The sequence below is a fragment of the Rhinolophus sinicus genome, chromosome 14, assembly GCF_057876585.1.
Source record: "Rhinolophus sinicus isolate RSI-liver-muscle chromosome 14, RSI-T2T, whole genome shotgun sequence".
In the NCBI taxonomy this organism is placed as follows: Eukaryota; Metazoa; Chordata; class Mammalia; order Chiroptera; family Rhinolophidae; genus Rhinolophus; species Rhinolophus sinicus.
The window spans coordinates 144,733,028-144,755,306 of NC_142514.1; the positions used below are offsets into that span (position 1 = coordinate 144,733,028).

The window sequence follows — 22,279 nt, forward strand, 5'->3', positions numbered from 1 at the left end:
CTTTCACAAGACGACAGGATTTCCAAGCTGCCCAAGTAAAACTCCAGGTTGTTGATAAATGCTTATCAAGGTGATCTGTACCGAACTTTCAGATAAAGGAAAATTCTTGTGTTTTTTAAACAACTTCCAAGCATAACAAAGGAAGATAATTTTCCCATTTCATTTTATGAAGCTAAAAAATCTTTGATAATAAACCACACAGAGATAGCACTGTAGAAAAATATATAGTTGAATGTCACTTATGAATGTGTATGCAAAGACCAAATATAAACATTTGAAAATGAATTCCAGCACTCAATTAAAATATACCATGAGTATTATGATTTATAACAGAAATGCAAGAGAGGACAAGTATTAGGAGGAATATTGTTAAAATTTATGGCATCAGTTAGTTGATAAAGACCAAATAATCACCTTAATATATACTGAAAAAGGATTTAATAAAATTTAGGTTTTTTTGTCAGTTACTTCCATAACATGATAAGGAATATTTACCCTAAATTAACAACAACATACTAGCATCATTGCCATTTAAAATTTGAAACCATGCCTGGTATCACTGCTATCAGATAATCCATGGGCCAGGATTAGGGTGAGGCAACTGAGGCACCTATTCTCAGGGTTGTGCCAGCTCAGAGTTAGTTACTATCTTTATTTAAATTGGTGATATTTGTTATGGATATTTTTGCATTAATTTTGATTTTGAGAAATATTCCACTAAAATATTATTTATCTTGATTACTGAGGGTTTTGTTGGTTTGTTTTGGCATCCCCTTAAATTTTGTGCATCAAGCAAATCACTCCCCTCATCATAAACACAGACCCTGGGATAGGAAGTGTTTGCATTTTTAAATAGTGTAGTTAAGGAGTCAAATAGGATAGTCAAGGAATGAAATAGAGTGGTCAAAAATTTTAGCTTTGTTGATTCTTTACATTTTATCTGTTTTTCAAAATAATTTTGTAAATCATTGGATTTCTGTTATATTTGAATGTGTTCTGTTGGTATGCTAACTTCTTAAATTAACATACCAGCCTTTTCTCTCTTTTATCATAAGTATTGAGGCTACAAGTTTTCCTCTGTATACATTTTAGCTGAATTCCTATGTGTGAATGTGGAATATTTTCATTTGCATTCATGTACAAATATTTTCTGATTTACACTGGAGTATTTTTCTCCTGTGACCCATGTGTGACATAGAAGCATGCTTGTCAGTTTACAAACTTAGGCATTTTTAAAGTTAACCTTCTTGTTATTGATTTTTAACCTCACTGAGTTATGATCAGATAATGTGTTCAATATGAAAATATATTTTGAAATTGATTTAAATAGACTTTATGTCCTACTATATAATCAATTTCCTAATGTGTGCTTGAAAAAATACGCATTTTTCCATAAAAGTGCATAAATACATATATATCTCAAATCAAGCTTTTAAATTATGCAGTTCAAATCTTCTAATATTTGCTGTTTATCAATTATTGAGAACATTTTCTTTAAATCTTCTAATATGATAGAGAAATTTTCTGTTTTTTCCTGTAAGTCTTTAAATTTTTACTTTAGATATTTTGAGGCTATTTGGGGTAAACAGGGTAGAAATATGTCACAGGCAGCTTTGAACTTGCATGCTTTCAGCTTAGCAACCAAGGAGAAAAGATGTCTTCTTGTCCCCTGCTTTGGTTGAAAATGTCTTCCAAAGATAATTGGACCATTCTGGATCCCGTGATGCAGTAAAATATAATTTTCAAGGATTTTAAATCATGGCTCTAATACATATGCAGAGTGAACACTTGTCAAACATTGTCATCAATTCAGTAGTAAGGGAACCAGTGAGATGCAGGTATTTGAGGAACAAGGGTTTATATATCCATCATAAAAGTGTTAACCTAAAAATAAAAGGCCAAAGTGAGAGGCAACCAGCATTTATCTGAGATTGAAGCAATATCTATTTGGGAAGCACTATTTGGATAGAAGCCCAAATGGTGTTCCAATTTAGGAGGCAAAGGCAACGGGTTTTGATGAGAAAAGGAAGGGGGACAATTATATCAATAGAAGGAAAGCATTTCTGTCGGTGCAAATAAACTAAAGTGGTGATGCTAATTCTAAACAATGTTTTTAATTTTCAGCCCAGTAGTCATAATATCTGCTTTCCTTTTTTTTTTTTTTTTTTTTTGATGTTTTTTATTGGGGAACTATAAAACATAGCTCCCCAATGGGTCCTGTTTTTCCAGGACCCATCAGCTCCAAGTGAAGTCATCATTCTCAATACAGTTGTAGATGGCGCAGCTCACTGGCCCATGTGGGAATCAAACCGGCGACCTTGGTGTTATGAGTGCTGTGCTCTATCCAACTAAGCCAACCGGCTGCCCCAATATCTGCTTTCTTGTTATTTTTGTAGACAGTTCTCTGGGACATAATACTGCTTTAGGCTCAGTCCAAAGGTTATTTTGCCCTGTTTTAACATTACAAAGGTTTGAGGAGTAAGACATGCAAAGCAGTTCTTCTGGGATGGCAGCTCAGACTCCATTTTTAAAGTGGCCCCATTTATATTTTCGTATTTTTTTCTTTTTGATCAAGTTCTTTCCTTGAAAGCATCATTAGTCATTTATCAGAAAGCAACATTGATTAGTTATTCAAAGAATCATTTGGGGGAACGTCATGATATTGTCGGTCCCTCATCACCAGGAAGGTTCATTTGTGGTATGTCCCCCATAGAAGGAAAAGGGTTTTGCTTTGTTTTTCCCCCTTAGGAACCTTAGGGCACATTTGAGCAACAAGAGCACCAGAACAGAGGAAGGCTTTACAGTTCAAGAGCAAATATCTTCTGTAGTTTCTTGAGGTTTTTCATAACAAGTCTCATAGGCTTTATTATCTCAAAACAGTGAGCAACCATTATCAGAGTGGTGTCTTTTTAATATTAAGCTATGCAAAACAAAGTTTTGTAACAGCAAAAACTTCCATACATAATAACAAAACAAAATGCCAAGTCCAATTTGAAGAATAGAGCTGAACCAGGAGGCAATACTTGTCAACTAAAGATACTAAAGAATAACGAGGTGTCAGTAACTAATCATTTGGCTTGTGCCTGGATTTTATCTAGTTTCATCTTCGTTTCACCAGAGGTGTTTTATCCAAGTATAATAAGAGAGATTATCAACACAGCAAACCCCACCTTGTTCAGTTAGGATATGGTCACAGTTCTGTTGTCTAATATAACAACAGGAATTTAAAGATTTTTCTGAGTGTGCAAGGGAATTTAAAGATTTTTCTGGTTGGTTATTGCTGTGGCAGTCATTGTAATACCTGCCCAAGGAAAAAGTATTCTTCCAAATCTGGTACCTTTACTGGGGTTGACATCACCAGGCATTCAACATCCTAGCCTATCTCTGCAACCAGTTGCATATTCTGATCTGTGAAGTAGGTTTAAAGATGATGCCCAATGTGGAATTATCTTTCCAGTCAGAAATTTAGGGGGAAAAGGAAACAATAATATAGTGAGTGCTTGGCCTCTCATATTATTTGTGAGATAGGAAGGAACTGAAGTAAGGAAAAATGGGAAAATGAAGGTGTAGATTATACAATAATGGCCTGGTCTGGAATCTTGGTTCAGTAGTCCACAATAGATGTCGTCTGCTTCACTTTCTAGTAGTTTTAAATTTTAAATCTTATGTTGGTTGACCAGTCCAGTTAGGTGCAATAGAGTTCTTTAAATGGGAAACATGAATTCAAGAGTTAAAACACCTTTAAATTTGGTCATATATGGATTAGTTAAGAGTACCTGAAATTTTGGAGGGATCATGTAGAAAGGGAAAGTAAATGTTTTAATTTTGCTTACAAAGGTATAATTTACCAAATAACTACAGGTCATAGGTAGCTTAGGAGAAAAAAAAATGTATCTGGAAAACAAAGATCAAATACAGTAACATTTTATATAAAGTCATAAAAATTATAACCATTCTTACCAGTTCGTTTAGTCCCATGTTGTTCATTTTTGTTGATCTTGATCTTTTTGTTAGCCGTCTTCCTTAGAGTTCTGTTCATTTTTACCCAGGTTAGTGTTATGTTTTTAAAATGATGAGAAACCGGCATTTTAGAGTACTTGTCAGCGTTTTTTTAAAAAACATCTTTGAAGATGAAATACGTTTATAAGAACTTTTTTTTGTCTTGTTTTGCCAAAACATCAGAGTAAAACAGTAAGTGTAAATGATAAAGACTTTAAAATGTCCATGGTTAAAAATCTGATGAGAGTTCACATACATACACGTAAAAATAATGAAATTGACTTGTTTTCCATTGAAATCTTAGCTTGACCATATATAAAATTCTTAAGATGCCTCACCCATAAAACTTCTGCAACTTTCATATGCCTTTCAGCTTTTGTCCTATCTTTTCCTTTTTTATTTTGAAACAATCATTTTACTTTAGGACAAAATTACTTTTTTTTCTTCGTTTACCAACTCCCTCATGTCTTTTATATCTTTCCTTATCCCGAAAACACATTTTGTTTTTTCCTTCATAAAAATGCATCTCCATGCTTCATACCTTTTACTAAAGATGGGCCTGACCTAAAAACAATCCTTTCTTTTTTCTTTTGCTAATAGCCCCCTTGCCCCACCTTTCGTTCTGTAAAAACCTTCAGTTTGTACAACCCCTCAGAGTGTGCATGTAATTGCTAGATGAAATGCTGCCTGATTCATGAATCAATAAAGTCAACTAGAGCTCCAAATTTCTGTTTATTAAACAGTATCTACAACATAATATTAAATTACATGCAGTAAAAGTGGACAAAAATAAAGAAATTGACAAATCCAGAACTGGGGGAAATTTCAAATCAATTCTCAGTTTTTGACAATCCTATCAAATAAAAAATAGGGTAGGGAAGATTTGAATATTACAATAGAAGGAAAGAATTCTATGCCAACATTTGGAGAATATACTTCTCAAGTATATATGGAACATTAAACACACATGCACACATGCACACACATTAGGTCACAAAGCAAAAATCTCCCCAGCTCAGTATGAGAAAGAAAATTATAGGCCAGTACCTTTTATGCTCAGAAATGTAAAATTTTTGTGAAGTATGAGCAAATAAAAATCAATATATTAAAAAGTGAATGCATCTCACACAGATAGGTTTAACTTAGAAATATAATGACTTAATAAACGTCTTAACCGCAGTTCATCACGTGAACTGATGTGATATATTTAACTGCCATTCATGCATGGTAAAAAATCTTAAAACCTTAGAAGTGTCCCCATTGAAGTCAGAAACACAAAAACGTCTGCTTTCACTGCCTCAATATTATATAGCTATTACAGTAAACCAGTGTAACACATATATATATACGTGTACATACACACATATAGACATGATTATTCAGTTAAATTTTCATCTTAGAAACCTTTGCAAAAATTATACTACTTCAAAAAAAAAAAAAAAACCCAGTCCAAACCACACTCAATATATTATTTTAAAGTTTTTAGACATTGCTGTCTCTAGCAAAGATACGTTCACCAAGTTATTCTTCACACTTGTGTTTCATTCAGAGACTATTGTAAGGAACAAATTTGAATTGTGTTAATTGTTGTACATGAGCCCCAAATACTTAAAGAGTACCTCCTGTTTCAAGAGGAAGAGGGGAAGGCTTCAGTTAATGTTTGCTCAGGTGCTACTTCCCTGAGTGTCCAAATGCTCTCACGTTTTGCTGTTAGTTGTAAGGTGACTTTCTGTGCAATACCTTTATTTGAAAGGGCCGTTTCAATGCTAACTCTGAGCCCTTTGAAGATCGAAAAACTGAAGAAAATGGTGCATCCAAAGAACGGCTCCCTCCTTATTCCAACTAACCCCCCACTTACCAAGTCTTCCCCTTTGGCAAGTGCGAAAGAGCAAATAACATTTTATGTATAAACTTTCAAATTGTTATCACTATTTCATTTTTCGTTTAAATTTTTTTTCAATTATAGTTATTCAATACTTCATTTTTCAATGCTTTTTTTTTTTTTTTCTTAAAAATGGTTTTGGTCACTTGGATTTAATACATTATGATTCTCATCAGGAGTAATATAGGGGAAAAACAATATTTTTTTAACCTAGCATCTTTTCATTTCTCAACAGAGGTTTCAGGAGTGAATTAAAGACCTTAAGGCAGGTTAATAAGTCTTTTTAAGTTTAGAGACTGGAAAGTTACCAAACTGCCAATCTTCCCGGATGGGACTGCCTTCCTGGCCCAACCAACCAATCACAACTAGAGCCCAGCCAGGCGGCGGGAACCAGACCCAAGCGGTACAAACCGGAGCGTTCCGCCTGCGCACCAGGGGGCGGTAACTGCGGTTCTCCGACTCCGCGCCGACGCGCCGTCCGACCTGCCGACCGGTAGAAGCGGCCCTCAGGCGGTGGACTCAAGGCCAAGACGGTCGTTGCCTCTTCGCCTCCCACCGCTACTGATCACTCGACCCGCCGAAATGGTCGAAGCGGATCGCCCGGGAAAGCTCTTCATTGGCGGGCTCAGCCTCGATACCAACGAGAAAGCCCTCGACGCCGAGTTTGGCAAATATGGCCCCATCACCGAGGTGCTCCTGATGAAAGATCGAGAAACCAGCAAGTCTAGAGGCTTCGCGTTCATTACCTTCGAAAACCCCGCTGACGCCAAGGCAGCCGCCAGAGACATGAACGGCAAGTCCCTAGATGGTAAGGCCATCAAGGTGGCCCAGGCCACCAAGCCGGCCTTTGAGAGCGGCCGGCGGGGCCCGCTGCCGCTGTCGCGTAGCCGCGGTCGCCTGAGGGGCCTGCGCGGGAACCGCGGGGGCGGCCGAGGCCCGCGTCGATCCCCCTCCCGGGGTGGGACTTCCGATGGCGGCTACGGGGGTTATTTCGATCCGCGGTCCTCCAGGGCCCCGATGCCCATGAAGCGCGGGCCGCCGCCACACAGGGCGGGCCCGCCCCCCAAGAGGGCCACGTCGTCGGTCCCCACTCACAGTGGTGGCGGTGGAATGCATGGGCGGGTTCCGGCCGCGCGTGGGCGAGATGGCTACCCGGGCCCGCCGCGACGGGAGCCGCCACCTCCGCGCCGGGATCCCTACCTGGGCCCCTGGGAAGAGGCCTACTCGCCCAGGGACAGCTACTCGAGCCGAGACTACCCGAGCTCCCGCGACCCTCGGGATTTCGCTCCATCGCCCCGAGAATACACCTACCGGGATTACGGCCACTCCAGTGCCCGTGACGACTGTCCATCGAGAGGCTACGGCGACCGAGACGGCTACGGGGGTCGCGACCGTGACTACGTGGATCATCCGGGCGGAGGCTCCTACCGAGACCCCTTCGAGAGCTACGGAGACCCGCGCAGCACCGCCTCCGGACGGGGGCCCCAACCATCCTACGGCGGCGGAGGCCGCTACGACGAGTACCGGGGCTGCTCGCCCGACGCCTACGGCGGCGGGCGCGATAGTTACAGCAGTGGTCGGAGCGATCGCTACTCGAGGGGCCGTGACCAGGTCGACAGAGCCAATCGTGGGGGACCCCCGTCCATGGAAAGGGAGTGCCCTCCGCCGCGCGATTCTTACAGCCGGTCGGTCCGCAGGGTTCCCAGAAGCGGAAGCCGCTTAGGAAGCCGCTCGGAGAGAGGCCGAGGCCGAAGCAGATATTAAGTACAGCCGGCTTATGACCAAAATCCGTCTTCAAAGAAACTATCATAAAGAAGAACCAGTTCTGTGGTAACTACCTAAGGACTAGTACAAGGAAGAGTTGATTTTACCTTTTGAGAATTTCCTGTTAACTTCCTCTCCATAATTTTGGTGCTTTTGGGAGGAAAAAGTTAAAACTCGTTTAATTTCGTTTTGGAATTGTTAACGTTTCTTTCAACAAGCTCATGTTAAAAGACGAATCTGCGTACTAGTCTTCTTATATTTCCGAGTAGAAATTCTCCTAAAGGCTTCCTCCCTTCTCAATTTTCCTGATAAATGAGGCAAACAGTCCTAAGATCTTTTTCAAATATTTGCTCAACTAAAATAAAAAATGGATCATTCTGTCCATTCAAACCAACTAGATTTTGCAGGGGAGAGTGGGAGGGATTGGTGTATGCTACTCTAAAGATACCAAGGGTCTTTCGAACTGAATTTCAGTGTTCCCAGTATTAAAAAACAAAGACAAGCAACAACAAAAAACACTTAAATCAGATGTGTGTTTAAAGAAAGTTCTATTCACTTCGTAAATCAAAAAAGCAAATGGATAATGCTGGCCATATTTTGCGTTTTTACTTTTTCTTTGGGCTTCTGCACAATCTCTTGTCCCCTTGCTCCCCAAAATACCATTCATAATGCGTTGAGCAGGCATGGAATACTAAATTAAAGATTTAGCCAATCAACAACAAAGCTTCAAAAACAAAACAACACCCCATAAAACGTCTAATGGCATTTATTTTGACCACCACCAAATTATTAAGAAACAGGTAGAAAAATACCAGTGGTGGATTTGGGGACTATAATGGCTTCTATTCCTAATTCCAAACTACTTGGCCCTTGGCTCTAGAGGCAGCTGCTGGCTCCAGTGGAGAGAACTGGGTTTCTTCCCCTAGGTGTGGAGGATTTGAATGTGATCAGCCTGGTATCAGGTTTCAGAAGATTGAGAATCCCTGAGAGAGCTTGGCGGTTCAGCATCTGAGAATCTCTACCTGATATGAGGGACCCTGGTCTTCTGTCCACAAAAAGCAAGAAGATGGGTTGAATGTTCCATAGTCTTAAGTTGGGGAAAGGGTTTGAGCAGACAAGAATCAGAGAGGTTTCCTCCAGGGTGCCTCAGGAGGGGTGTAACAGTCTCTTTTCCCCAAGCACAGGGCAAGAAACACTTTTTCCATTCAGGACCTGTGGAATTTATGGGTATCTGAGAGAAGGTAATTGTACAATCAAAGGACTCTAGTGACCAGGGAAGGAAGGATCAGTTTAAAATACTAGGATCCATGTTCAGTGTAATAATTGCTGGAGGAACACCTTCACAACAGCAAAAATATGTAACCCACTCACATATACAACTCTAACAACATGGTTTTTCAACAAAATAGTGAAGTTACAAGAGGCTGCATAGTGGCCCAGAAGACCAATAGAAATAGCTCAAAAAAAGATTCCTGGAATTAATCTAGCAAAAATGGGTAAGACCTATATGGATAAATTGTTAATCTTTATTAAAGGACATAAAAGAAGACTAAATAAATGGAGAGCCATATCATGAAATGGTTGGGAAGACTTTTTATAATTGTTCTCCACCTCATCAAATTAACTTGGAAAATCAGTACTACTTCAAATGAAATTACAACATGATTTTTCCCCCACACAGCTCCCCTCCTAGCTTTCCTAATAATACCACTTATTTGTGTTGATCAACGATGGAATACTAAATAAAAGATTTGGCTATTCAACCACGAAATAAAAAAAACATTATCAACAAATTAAGAAACAGGTTTAAAAATTAAAAATAAAAAGCACTTATGGGAGCTTTAGCTAATCCTGAAAGTTACATGATGGAGTACACAGTAAGAAGAGCCACAACAATTCTGAAAAACTGATTAGAAAGGACTCACCCTACCAAATAATCAAGATTTACTATGAAGTTCTAGTAGTTTAAGCTGTATGTTATCAACAAAACCAAGGATAGGTAGACCAATGGACTAAAACAGTAAGCCTAGAAACAGGCCCACTTGTATATGAAAACATGATATATGACAGATAGCTTTAAAAGTCATTGGTGAAAGCATGGACTTTAAAAAATGGCTATTTCTTTGCAAAAAGATAAAATGAAATTTCCTAACAGCATACACAAAAATACATCCTAGATGGTGTGAAGATACAAACGTGAAAAAAGTTTAAATACAAGAAAATAAAGAAGATACGTACCATACTGGGGTAGAGAATTCCTTTTTAAGACATAAAAAGCATAAGCCTAGAAGAAAAATGATACAATTTTCCGCATTATTATTAAGGTATTTTTTATGATAAAAGACACTGTTAACATAGTGATATATCAAACCATAGATTGGGAGAATTTATTTGCATTGAAATCAACTTCCAATGCTTAGAAATAAAAAAGAAAAAAATGAGCAAAAGACTCATACCTTTCTGATGTATAAATTGACACAATCACTTTGGAAATAATTCTCTGGCAATGCCTAGTAATGTGGGAGGATGCATGCCTTATGACCCAAAAATTTCACTTGAAGGAGAGGACCCAGAGAAATTTGCATGTGTACACAGGAGATATGCTCAAGATTGGGCCTTACAGCACAATTTGAATGTTTAAAAAAACAAGAGTCTACCTGGAGTGGATCAACTGAGGCTTATTGTTACGAAGTTCAATGTAGAAGTCAACCAGACCCACATGCATCAGCATAGGTAAATATTGAAATATTTGGGGGAAAAGGCAAATTGCATAAATGTAGGTATAATTAACAAAAGGATAAAAATGTGTTTTGAGTGGTACACAAAAAGGATATTTAGTGTAAGGAGAAAGGAGAGGATGAGTAGTGGGCCTTAGCTGAATCTGGAATGTTTCATGTCCTAAAAGATGGGTTGTAAGCAAAAATAACAATGTTAAATCTTAAATTTCTGTGGTCTGTACATCAGCATGTCGTTCTATAATTTCAGAATCCTTCATAATACAAAGTTTAATATGAAAAATAGAGCTTAGCACAGCACCAGCATATAATGGCTTCTTAAAAAATGTTATCTATTATTCTGAAACTTTCAGTTGCAGCACTCTTATCTTTCCAATGATTCTCCCAGCTTTGTTCTCGCATCAATATGGGTGATGCCTTATTCTATTTGACTCAGTTTCCAGAACCTTCCTATCCTACACTGCTCATAGCTAGCTCACCATAACCTCAAGGCTAGAAATTGCATATCTGAGAACAAATCTTAGAGGAAAGTGCACCTTTTCCCTTTGACAGTCTTTTTGAAGCACGATAGTGATGAAAAACTTTCCAATTTACAGAATAGCTATTTCTGGAATAATCTGAATACTGAAACTATTAATAACTTTATTTAAAAAGGTGAGGTGTAAACATTTGGAAATAAAGACTCAGAGCTTAGATGAGTTCGAGATCATAGCATACAAAGGCTGTGGGTTTCTCGTACGTGTGTAACAGCCCCAATATTTTTTTTTACTGAATATTAATAAAGCTATCTTCATAGGAAAATATGCAAGCGATCTAGTGATTTGAGAGCTCTTGTTTATACTTGCTTTCATAATAATGAGGGGGGAAAGGAGGAGAAAGAGCAAGCAAATCAGGTATTTTGCAGGAGTTATCCACTGGGTAAAATTTAAGAAGTGTGCATCTCATAACCAAAAAACTCTTAATGTTCTCAATTTGAGCTTGCCTAATCATCCTACTCTTGAGATCCCATCTCTACATTCCTTCTGTCCAAAACAGCGTTCCAGGAGCATCCAAACTGTCCATGTGGCAGCAGACAGCATTACTAAATATTTCCCCACCAGGTGAAGCCTGAGCTTCCATCTGTGACTGCAACCTGAATCCTCTGTGGGTCCTGGGCTCCCTTAGAGTGCTGGGGGTAGACTTCATTCCCCCTGTTCCTTTAGCTCCCCTTCTTCCCTTGCCTTGGGCCAGGTAAGATGGGAAGGCTTTTCTGCCTATATTCCTCCTACCTGGGGCCTCTCATTTCTCAACCTGTAGATAATGTGGGGTCCATGTGCCTCCCTTTTAGCCTTTATCTTAAAGGTGATGTGACTTTCCTTCTCTTCCTCCACAGAAATGTCCTTTTTGGGGACAGTTACTATGTCCTCCTCTTTTGGGCATACTCTGGAACTCACCAAGCAGATTCAGACTGTTGCTTTTGCTGAGCATACATGGAATCCAGTGGTTGGGGAATTCCTTTCAGAATCTGTATGTTCTGTTTGTGGTGACTTTCCTTCTGAAGCTAATTTCTCTTATACTGGAGCACATTGAAGAACTCTTTAAAAATGATTGTGAGTCTGAATATTTCGAGGGTGACATGAGCATGAGTATTAAGTGTAAAAAATAACTCTAGAGGGACTACAGAGCAATGATGACCCTGTCAAATGTATTTCATTATATTTATTAAAATGCTCAAGGAGAAGGAAAACCTGAGTATCAGGAAATTTTTAGGAAAAAAATATTGAGGAAAAAATAGGCTTCCCCACGTTTATAGGCTGCTTGTTATAGTAGAAAGGTAATCTTTAAAAACAAAAAAACAAAAAACTTTTTATTTATTTTAAGTGTGTTTTCCAGGACCCATCAGCTCCAAGTCAAGTAGTTGTTTCAATCTAGTTCTGGAGGGCGCAGCTCACAGTGGCCCATGTGGGGATCGAACTGGCAACCTTGTTGTAAAGAGCACTGTGCTCTAACCAACTGAGCTAACCGGCCACCCCTAGAAAGGTAATCTTTTGGTCATATGTAATCTTTAGTCATATGTAATCTAGAAAGGTAATCTTTTGGTCAAATAACAGTCTTCATTCTGTTATTTAGGTGGCTTAGGCAATTTTCTTAAAATTTTTGACCTTCAGTTTTTTGTTTTTTGTTTTTCCTTGTGCAAGTGGTGAAATCATCTCATGAAATTTTTGAAAGTTTAAAATAAGATAAGGCCTATAAAGCGTCCAGCACAGTGCCTGGAATGCAGTGGGTTTGTCAAATGGTACCACAGCATTACACACACAGAGGAGGCCCAGACTTCCCTTTGGAATTTATCTTTTCCAATGAACAGTACAATTGCTTATGTACTAAAAGTCTTCAGAAAAGTTCATCTTGTGCATTTTATTGTATTTATTCAAGCAATATTCTTCCAGTTTGAAATCTTAGAGACATACTTGACTCTTTACAGACCCCATTTGTAGTCTGCTGCCTTTGTCTTCTCTACTTCTTGACAGCTAGGGTGACCCAATCTTTCCACCAGCAGGTCCAATCTTTCTACAGTGTCCCATTCCTAACCGGTCTAAAGTGAGGTAGATAGATGTTATTATTAAGGCTTGGAATCCTTCAAATCATGTAGGGTTTAGAATTATTACTCACTGGCATAATAGCCTCAGACTTCACTTTACCCCATAAATAAAACATCTAGTATGGTGCCTGGATTTTAAAGAGTGTGGCTATTACTATTGTTACTGTTATTCACAATTTATCTAGGGCCTGACACACCTAGGGAAGTCCCTGAGAGTGCAGTGATCTAGAATAAATAGTATGGAATCGGGTAGATCTGAATTCAGATCCTATATCTGCCATTTACTAACCATGTGATCTTGATCAGGTTACTTGATCACTCTCTGCTTTGCTTCTCTTACTTATAAAATACACACAAGGATGCTTACCTCATGAGGTTGTTTGTCCATCTGTTCATTATATTCAATGTTGAGCAGATATTTGTGGAGTACCCTCTATATGTCAAGCCCCGTGCTAATATCATACCATGCCAACAGGCAAACAACAAAGCAGCACACATACTTAGCTGCTGAATTCACGTTCATTAAGAAGGAGTCACAGAGGCAGAGCAGCAGCAGTTGGTGGCTTGGTACATGCATTCTAGGGGAATGCAGAGATGCAGCATTGGGTATCAGCTTTGGAAGAGAACTTACTACTTTTGGGCTCTGGGGCTTTGAGTTGCATAATACAGGAAGTGCCAGCCCTATCCTGGAATTCTTAGGGGTTAGGGTGTAATAGCAGTATGTCCTGGCAGAACCTTAGCTCTAACCCTCTTGTCACTCAGTGCTCATGGTTGGGATTTGAAGAAGTTAAGGCCTTGATAATGAAATCTATCTGCCTTACCTCACGTATTCAAAACGGGACACTAATACTCCTGGTGGAGTTTTTTGGCCAGCCCTGCTGTCAAGAACCAGAGAAGTCAGAGACAGTAGAATATAAATAGCAGGGATGGGGGTGGGGTAGGGGATACTGGGGGATGGGGGGCAGCAAAGATGTCAGTGTGAGTAACACCACTTCTCAGATGTTGTGGGGGCTGGGGCAAAGTCTTGCAGTTGAAGCTGTATGGAATAGCAAACTAGAGGCAGGATTAGCTGCGTCAGCATTCATGATGTGGGGAAGCATTAGCCCTTTTCTAACATCATAGCTGTAGGAGCAACAGTGGTCCAAGTTGTGCAGCTGATTGATTGCCTTAAAAACTGGGCCTTAGCCAGTTTCCACAGAGCTTTGTGTAAGGCCAATCTTTTACTTGGAAGCAACTCTGCTGGCGATTAGTTTTGGACAAGTTAATTCTTATCTCTTAGATGAGCAACGGAGACACCTTGGAGAACAAAAGTATTAATTAATACATTATTAATCCTCAAAGGGATAGGTGTTCAAAAGGGAAGCTAAATTTTGGTTAAAAATGTAACAATTTAACTATCATAAGCATGAAAGAGATGCGTAGTACTATGAGATTCTGTATTAATAAAGTTTTGGTATAGTTTATGACGTCAGAGAATGCATCCTTGAGAAAGTGATGATTGAATTAAGATGTGAAGGATGAGTAAGAACTAGCTTGCTGTGAAAATTAATTACCACAATATATTAAAGCATGTAGCACATAGCTCTGTAAACAGAGGCTGTGGTTTTCTATTGCTGTTCTTTTTTGACAATATAGTTTTTGCTGGAAATTTATATAGCTAAGGGTGAAGGAACACAGGTTAATCACTAACATACTAATTTAGGAAAGTATACCTTGAGGTTGATTACCAGGAGCACAGAAATGAGGAACCCCAAAATGTGAATCAATAAATAAGAAAGACAGAAATTACGAGATCAGATTAAGGTCAGACTAATAGGGAAAAATGAATAGGTAAATTGTAGACACTGGGAAACAGAAATGGATTGTCTGGATTAATGTCCTGGGATGAACTGCATGTGCATTGATACCTCCTTTGAGGTCTCTGAGTTACCTTCACAGAGAAAGTCACTCTTCTTAAGGTGTCAAGGCAATTTGAATCTGAGATGAACCAGATGCTATCTTTATCCTCAAGGCACTCACAGTCTAGTGTGGGTGACAGATAGTTCTGCATCAAACTGCCTAAAATGCAAAACAGGGAGAGATAAATGCTATGAGATGGGCATGGGCAGTGTGCTAAGGGAACAAATGAATGAATTCTGATCAGAGGAAGTCTTTCCAGAGGATGTGAATTTCAAGGTTTTCCCTGAATCAAGGAAGCTCCTTTTTGGTGTGTGTATGTTGCCCATTTTAAGTACAGATAGGTCCTTTGTTTCTATTTGTAGTTAATTTTAGGATTGTCCTTATCTTTGTTGATTTTATTTCCCTCTCTGCTAATTTACATGTACTTTATTTGATTTCCAACTAGTAGTCATTGAAACTTTGAAAGACAGGTGTGGTGATCTGAGCTGCACTTGACGGTTATATCCTTGGCTCCTTGGCATCTTAAAAGTGGACCCCAGAGAAAGCCCCAGAGAGCAGTTTCCAGGCTCTCGGCCTCACATAAAAAGGTGCTGGCTCGGGTAGTAGATGGTCATCAGCTGTGACGGTTGGCCATCAGCTGTTACCGGTTAGCCATTAGCCACTAATATAACTGTCGTGGCTAAGCTAGCAAGGTGTGGTGTCGTGGTGGTGTGGCGATGTGGCGTGGCGTGGCGTGGCATGGCCGAGTGTGGATTGCAGATTGCAGAGAGGCGGATTGCAGTTAGCAAGTTAGGTTGGTTGGCAGAGACATGTGGACGGCCAGTTGGGGATACTGTGGCTCCTGCTTCCTGTGTCTCCAACTCAGCTGCCAGGGAGAATATAGTGGTATGACTCCCCTACCTATGGCTCCATGGGTGTTCCTTTTTGGCCTCGCCATATCCTGCGTTCTTATGCAGGGAGTGGGACCAGAGACCTTGCATGACACCCCACGTGACAACATGGTAAGGCTTAAATTTTTTATATTTATAGTTGCCAGAGTGAATTAAGAAGCTGGGGGAGGAGTGTTTCCTTACTCAGAATAAAGGTCTACCCATGAAAATGTCCACTAGATGGCACCAAAAGCTTACGGATTTTGACTTCATGTTTCCTTCCTTCTACCTGCCACCTAGAATTTTGGCTCAGGGCGTGCGCAATTTATGGCTGGGTAGTGCTTGTGCCATTCTTTCTGGATATGATGGAAATGAAATAGAGGCAACTGAAAATCTTCATATAATCAGATACTGAGCATTGTGTACAGTTGGAAAGACTAGAAGTATATCCAAGTGTGTATAAGTATTCAAATTGGTAGGAAAAGATGGATAATTCAATAAGTAATGCTGATTCAGTTAGCTAAATACTTTTAAAAACTTCGCCCACACACATGTGTGTGTATGTATGTGTACATATGTATATGTATACTTATTTTAAAAGAAGTTCCAGATGGATAAACTTTATTTTTAGGTAAGGTTTTTTTTTTTAGTTTTAAATTGTGGTGAAATACACATAAAATTTACCATCTTAACCATTTTCAGGTGTACAGTTCACACTGTTGTGCTACCATCATCACCATCCATCCACAGAACTCTTCATCTTCTTGTGGATTAACATTTTAAATGTAAAAAATAGAAACTGCAAAAACTTAGAAGATATAGGTGGGTTTATATATAATCTTGAGTTGGGAAAGATTTTTCTAGGCCCAGCAGCAGAGGTATAAAAAGTTATATATTGATTAATTTGATTACATAAAGACTAAAACTTTGTTTCCATCTAACTAAATAAATTTAGTAATTTGTCATATGTATTTATACCCAAATATTCTCTTGGTAGAATTCATATTCATATGATAGATAACTATAAAACTGAGGTCCCCGGGCTGTCAGATAACTATAAAACTGACAGCCCATTTCCTTGCTGGCTGTCAGCAAGGGACTGCTCTCAACTACCAGTGGCCGCCCCTCAATTCCTTGCCATGTGACGTTCTCACAGGCCCTTTCATAACATGGCAGCTTATTTCTTCCAAGCCTACAAGAGAGAGTGTCCAGTCTGCTAATACAGACTCTTACAACAACCAAACAGAACAGAACGTTAGTCTTATATAACATCTGGGTAGCATCTCCATAATCATGGAGGTGACATCCCATCACCTTTGCCACTTAATGTAACCTAATAAAGGGAATACCCTCCATGTATGTTTATCACATGGAGGAAACATGAAATACGAGTTTTAAGAAGATACTAAAAAATTAGATGAGAATAGGGACTTTGTTAAGTAATGTATAGATTACAGCTATATTTTTAAATAAATTTAAAGTCTAAATTCATATTGGAACTTAATTGCTCTAAAGAAACTATACAGTTGAAAAAGAGGTCTTATATACTTAGGATAAATATCAGAACATTAGTGAAAATTATATAAACATTTAGTCTGCTTAGCCTAATATTCTTCAAATTTATAAATAAGAGGTTGATAGAGGTTGAGATAATTTTGACGTGGATGATCTCTAAGTGTCCTTTCTGGCTTTAAGGATAGTAACAGAAATAACTGACATTTCTGAGTGATTCTCCTGAGCAGGCATTGAAATAATTCACCTCATTTAGTCTTTACAATGATGTTATGAAATAGATGCCTTTTATACCCATATTACAGATGAGGAAACTGAGGTCTAGAGCAGGTAAGTAGTTTGCCTAAGGTTACAGCAATAGAAATTTGGTAAAGTAATAATTTTAATCCAATTAAGTGGCCTGTAGAGCCCAAGGATTTACTTCCTAGTTTATACTGCCTGAAAAAAAGTCACCTGTGCCAAGCAGGCCATAGCATAAGAACCCAGGTCTCTATGATGTCAATCGAGGTGGCTCAGTTCTCACCTTGAAGTTCTAGGAAAAAATGGGGAATGTTCTATTCCCTATTTAATAAATATTTATATTTCAGAATTATAGAAAATATTTAATGAGAAGGAAAAATATGTTAAAAATTGGTATATACGTTACTTAACAAAGATAAGGATCCACTCAATTCCTAGTTTCACCCAATGTGTTAGTAATATCTTTTTATAACTCACACTTCACTCTTCCTCCACAGAAAAAATATAAAGATAAAATAGTGGCATTCTGTAAGCTACTGAGTATTCTTAATTACTTTTATCATCAGCGTCTTTATAATTATCAGCTTATCCCTCAATCATAACAGCTGTTTTGAACTAAGAAATCACACAATGAATCTTGAATTGGAATTGATAATATATATTTTTTAAAAACCTTGTATTGATTTTTGGTATCAAATCCAGAGTCAAGAGCAGCATTGTTGGAATTTTGAGGCACACGCTACCTTCATATCTACTGCTTTCTGGTGACAATTTTCTGGATGTGACTTGAGATAAATCTTTCTCAGTGTTTGCCTCCTTAATTCAATCATACCCTCCCCCAAATTCTCCAACTACCGCACAGGCAGCAACTCATTGACCCTTCTCTGGTTTGAGATTGTAAACTCACAAATGTCCTAATTTTCCCCATTACATTATGATACTGTCTGCTTTTATTTTTCTAGTAACATCAAGATACGTAACAGTATTCTATCTCCAGTCTCGAAATTGTGCCAGAGAACTCAATTGTACAATTTTCCTATTTTTATTTGTGTTTTATTTCGTTATTGAGGCCACACGTAGTAGTGTATGGTTTTAGCCTTCCTTTTAATCTTGACATTTAATTTTTATAAACCTTTTTTTTTTTTTCTCCAGACCTCATTCTGGGTGAGACCCTAAACCTTCCACAGTTGATATTATGATGGGTGGTTCCACTAAAATCAGAGACTTGGGAAAACAAACCATTTGTATGCTATTTAATTAGGGGTGGATGTCCTTGGGATTATAATCACTCTGGGCCTTTTGACAGCCTGGAAATGCAGTTCCGCTTTTTAGATGCTCAGTGGTATTTCAGAAAATGTCCAATCCACTGGAGAGGAATGAGGGGGCACCGGGCATGTGAAAGGGAACCACTTTCTGCTTGTGGTTGTCCTCAGATTTCCATTCCCTCATTTAGTAAAGATTAATTTAACACTTACTATTGGCCAAGCATGGTTCTGATAGGTGGAAATGTCGATATGTGACACTGATTATGGTCTCTATCATTGAATATTTGTCTTTGAGTCCAGTGGAGAAGGAAAACACAAACTATCAATTGCAACCCAACTCACATAGAGTACAAATGAAAACACTTCACACTAGCAGTGGAAAAGAAACTTTTGCTTTGGAATAGAAGGAAAATTGAAGACCAGGAATGAACCTAAATAAAAAGGCTGAAGTAAATTAGGGTCTGGATAAAGCCATTATGTGTTTCCTCTTTTATATCCAGTGAAATATTTTTGACAGCAGAGCTCTAAAAATATAACAGTGAATTGAAAATTTGTTTTAAAGAAATGCCATTTCTCTGATATAAAGCATAGCTATTATGAACATTTGATAATGCTAAAATAGCAAACTAAGAAGATTAGTTCTCACCAAATGTGTTTTATGGCCTCAATAATAATACTGCTTTATTTATTTTCATTATTTCCAGTGGAGTAAACACTCCACATGTAACTAATATGTTTGGATTAACTCCTCTGTGCTTTATTTGTTCTGGGAAGGATTAGCAGCAAAGCTAGATTTATGAACTTTGGGGGAGGGATGTGCTGTTTTGAAACACTCATCTGATTTTATACATGCTTCTAAACAACCATGTTCATAGACCCAAAATGATGCCCAGGAGAGATGAAATTAACCAGGCCTCACCTTCTTAAGCGTGTAACTAACTTGGCTAACCAGAATAATAACTACAAAATTAAGAATAGAAATAGGACTCAGTCAAGGATTAAGCCGCTGCTGGGGTGACTATTCCTGGCCTGGTGTGAGGGCCAGGTACTGTGCTTTCCTAATCCTTTTGGGTGGTGCTTCCCCTACCTAGCCTCAGATAGTTTCCTCACATGTACTCACTGCTCAGTACTTGGCTGGATGCTCTAGGTAGGCCCTCTGCAGATGTCTGGAGTTCTCTTTTTGTGCCACACTCTTCTTTCTGGTACTCTGGCCTGCATATGGTAGTGGCCTTGTTCCCTCTGGACTCTCGTCTCTGTATCTTCAACTATGGGCTGCTTAGTTAAGGCCAGGCTCGGCCTGGCTTCCCCGTCCCTGCTCTCAGTCAAGTAGGCACTTTAGTAGAAAAATATAAATTGTAGAATAGATTCAGAATACATAGAGTATATAAATAGGATAATAACTATGGAAGCAACTTAAAATCTGTGAAAGAATGAACTCTTAAAGCACACTTGTTCAAATTTTAAAGAAATAATTCCCATGCTATATAAAATCAATGAAGAATATTTTAAGAGATAGACAATGTCTAAATTCATTTTACAAGCCAGTGTAAACTTGCTACCAAAAGCTGATGAAAATGGAAAACTATGAAAATAGGCTACCTTTGATCCATAAATGTAGGTAAAAATATATCCTCAATAATAGTAAATTAAGCCACACATTTAAACAATAATATACCATGAACAAGTAGGAATGTACTCTTATAAACTCTATTAATATAGAGTTTATAGACTAAAAGAAAAGGTCACAACCTCCATAGATTCCATTGAATCATTAATAAAAACTCAGTGTCCATTTTGATACAAACTATTAGTAAACCCAAAATATAACATGTTAAATGTATTGCAAGATATATCAGCTAACAGCATTGTTAATACTAAAACAGAAGGAATCTAACTGAAGCAAGAAATAAGACAGGGATATTACTATTACAGTTATTCAGTATTGGTCTAGAGTGTCAGCATATGAAAAAAGGCAAATTAAAAGGAATTAAATAAAGAGACGAAATATAATTATGCACTGATGAGTTGATTATTTACATTTAACTGTTTATAAAAGAGGAAGGAGCTACACTTTCTTTTTTTATGATTAAAGCACTTGATATATTGCCAAGAACATAAGAATAATCACCATGACAATAATAAATTGGCTAATATATGCCGAGTCCTTACTATGTTCCAGACAAGTTCTATTATTATCTCCATTTTACAGCTGAGAAAACCTCAGCATAAGGAAGGGAGGTAACGCACACAGTTTATTGATAAAAATGATAAAGCGAGTATTCAAAGCTTATAATATACAGGTATGTATTTTATATAACTATCGTAAATGTCCCCCTTTTATTTCACCAGTGGAAAGAAATGGCGATTATTATTTTCGTTTAATTTTTTAAAGTTTTTCAATGACAATTGACATACAATATCATATTAGTTTCAGGTGTACACCATAGGGATTAGACATTTATATAACTTACAGAGTGATCACCCCGATAAGTCTAGTACCCATCTGACACCATACATAGTTATTACAATATAATTGACTATAGTCCCTATGCTGTACTTTACATCCTCATGACTATACTTTCAATGTCAAGAATGAAACAGTATTTTTAACAACCCCCTCATTTTTCAAAAACAGAAAATTAGAATGTTTCTTCTCCCTCATTTCCTCCCATTACCCTTTGCGTTTTTGAGTGAAATCATTGGGATTTCAAATTTTAATAATTTATTGTCTTATGTAGCTGCTCTGTCAAAAGTAATTAGTGACAATTTCATTTAATTCCATTAGGATATTTTAAAATTATGTAGTGTAAGCTTTGTTTGTTTTTAATATTTACTACCAATTTTTTTATACCATCTTCCCTTTTATTATGTTTTTAAAAATTTAAATTCATTTTGTGGTCAGCTAAAGTAGAAGCTGGAAATAGCTTTTAAGGATAGAAATGTGGTTGGTAGAGTTTCTGAGTTCTTACGTGGTTGGGAATGTCTTTCATTTGATTGATGAATGAATGGTTGCAAGACCAGAACAGAAAAGGTTGATGTGTCTATCGCTAATGCTAAATTGTTTTCCGGCAGTTATTGTTATGGAGCAGAAATATGAGGCCAACAGGACTGTATTTTTCCTCTGTGGTTCATCTTCTTACTTAAATGCTGGTTTGAACATATTTTTTAATCCTTAAAAATTCACAAGTTTTATGAAAATATATACTTTTTTTGTTGTTGTATTTGCTTGTGAGTAATGTGAAACATTTCAACCGGAAAGTTCAAGCAGTTCTTTAGTTCAAGGCGTGTTTTTCTTTTATTTCATTGATTCTGAACCACACAACACAGTTAAAGAATAACACACCACGAACAAAAAGGAATGTCGTTTTATAAAATCTATTAATATAACCTTTCATCAATAAACCAAAAGAAAAAGTCACACTGTCATGTCCCTAGATTCCAATAAAGCTTTAATGAAAATTCAATATCCATTTTGATACAAACTCTTGAGCTATCTCTCAATATTGTGTTGTGCTTTCTTCATAATTTTGTATTCT

The 22,279-nt window shown here is 37.9% G+C and overlaps 1 protein-coding gene across 1 annotated transcript; it reads left to right on the forward strand.

Annotated features, from left to right (window-relative positions):
* The first annotated feature begins 5,451 nt into the window (after positions 1–5,451).
* Positions 5,452–7,979, forward strand: RBMXL2 (RBMX like 2). Its single transcript, XM_019727894.3, has one exon. The coding sequence runs from the start codon at positions 6,464–6,466 to the stop codon at positions 7,643–7,645; it is 1,182 nt and encodes a 393-aa protein (XP_019583453.2). The 5' UTR covers positions 5,452–6,463; the 3' UTR covers positions 7,646–7,979.
* Positions 7,980–22,279: the final 14,300 nt, after the last annotated feature.

Bases quoted from the DNA above. Each gene is read 5' to 3' on its own strand.
- RBMXL2 (XM_019727894.3), top strand. From the start codon at position 6,464: ATGGTCGAAGCGGATCGCCCGGGAAAGCTCTTCATTGGCGGGCTCAGC.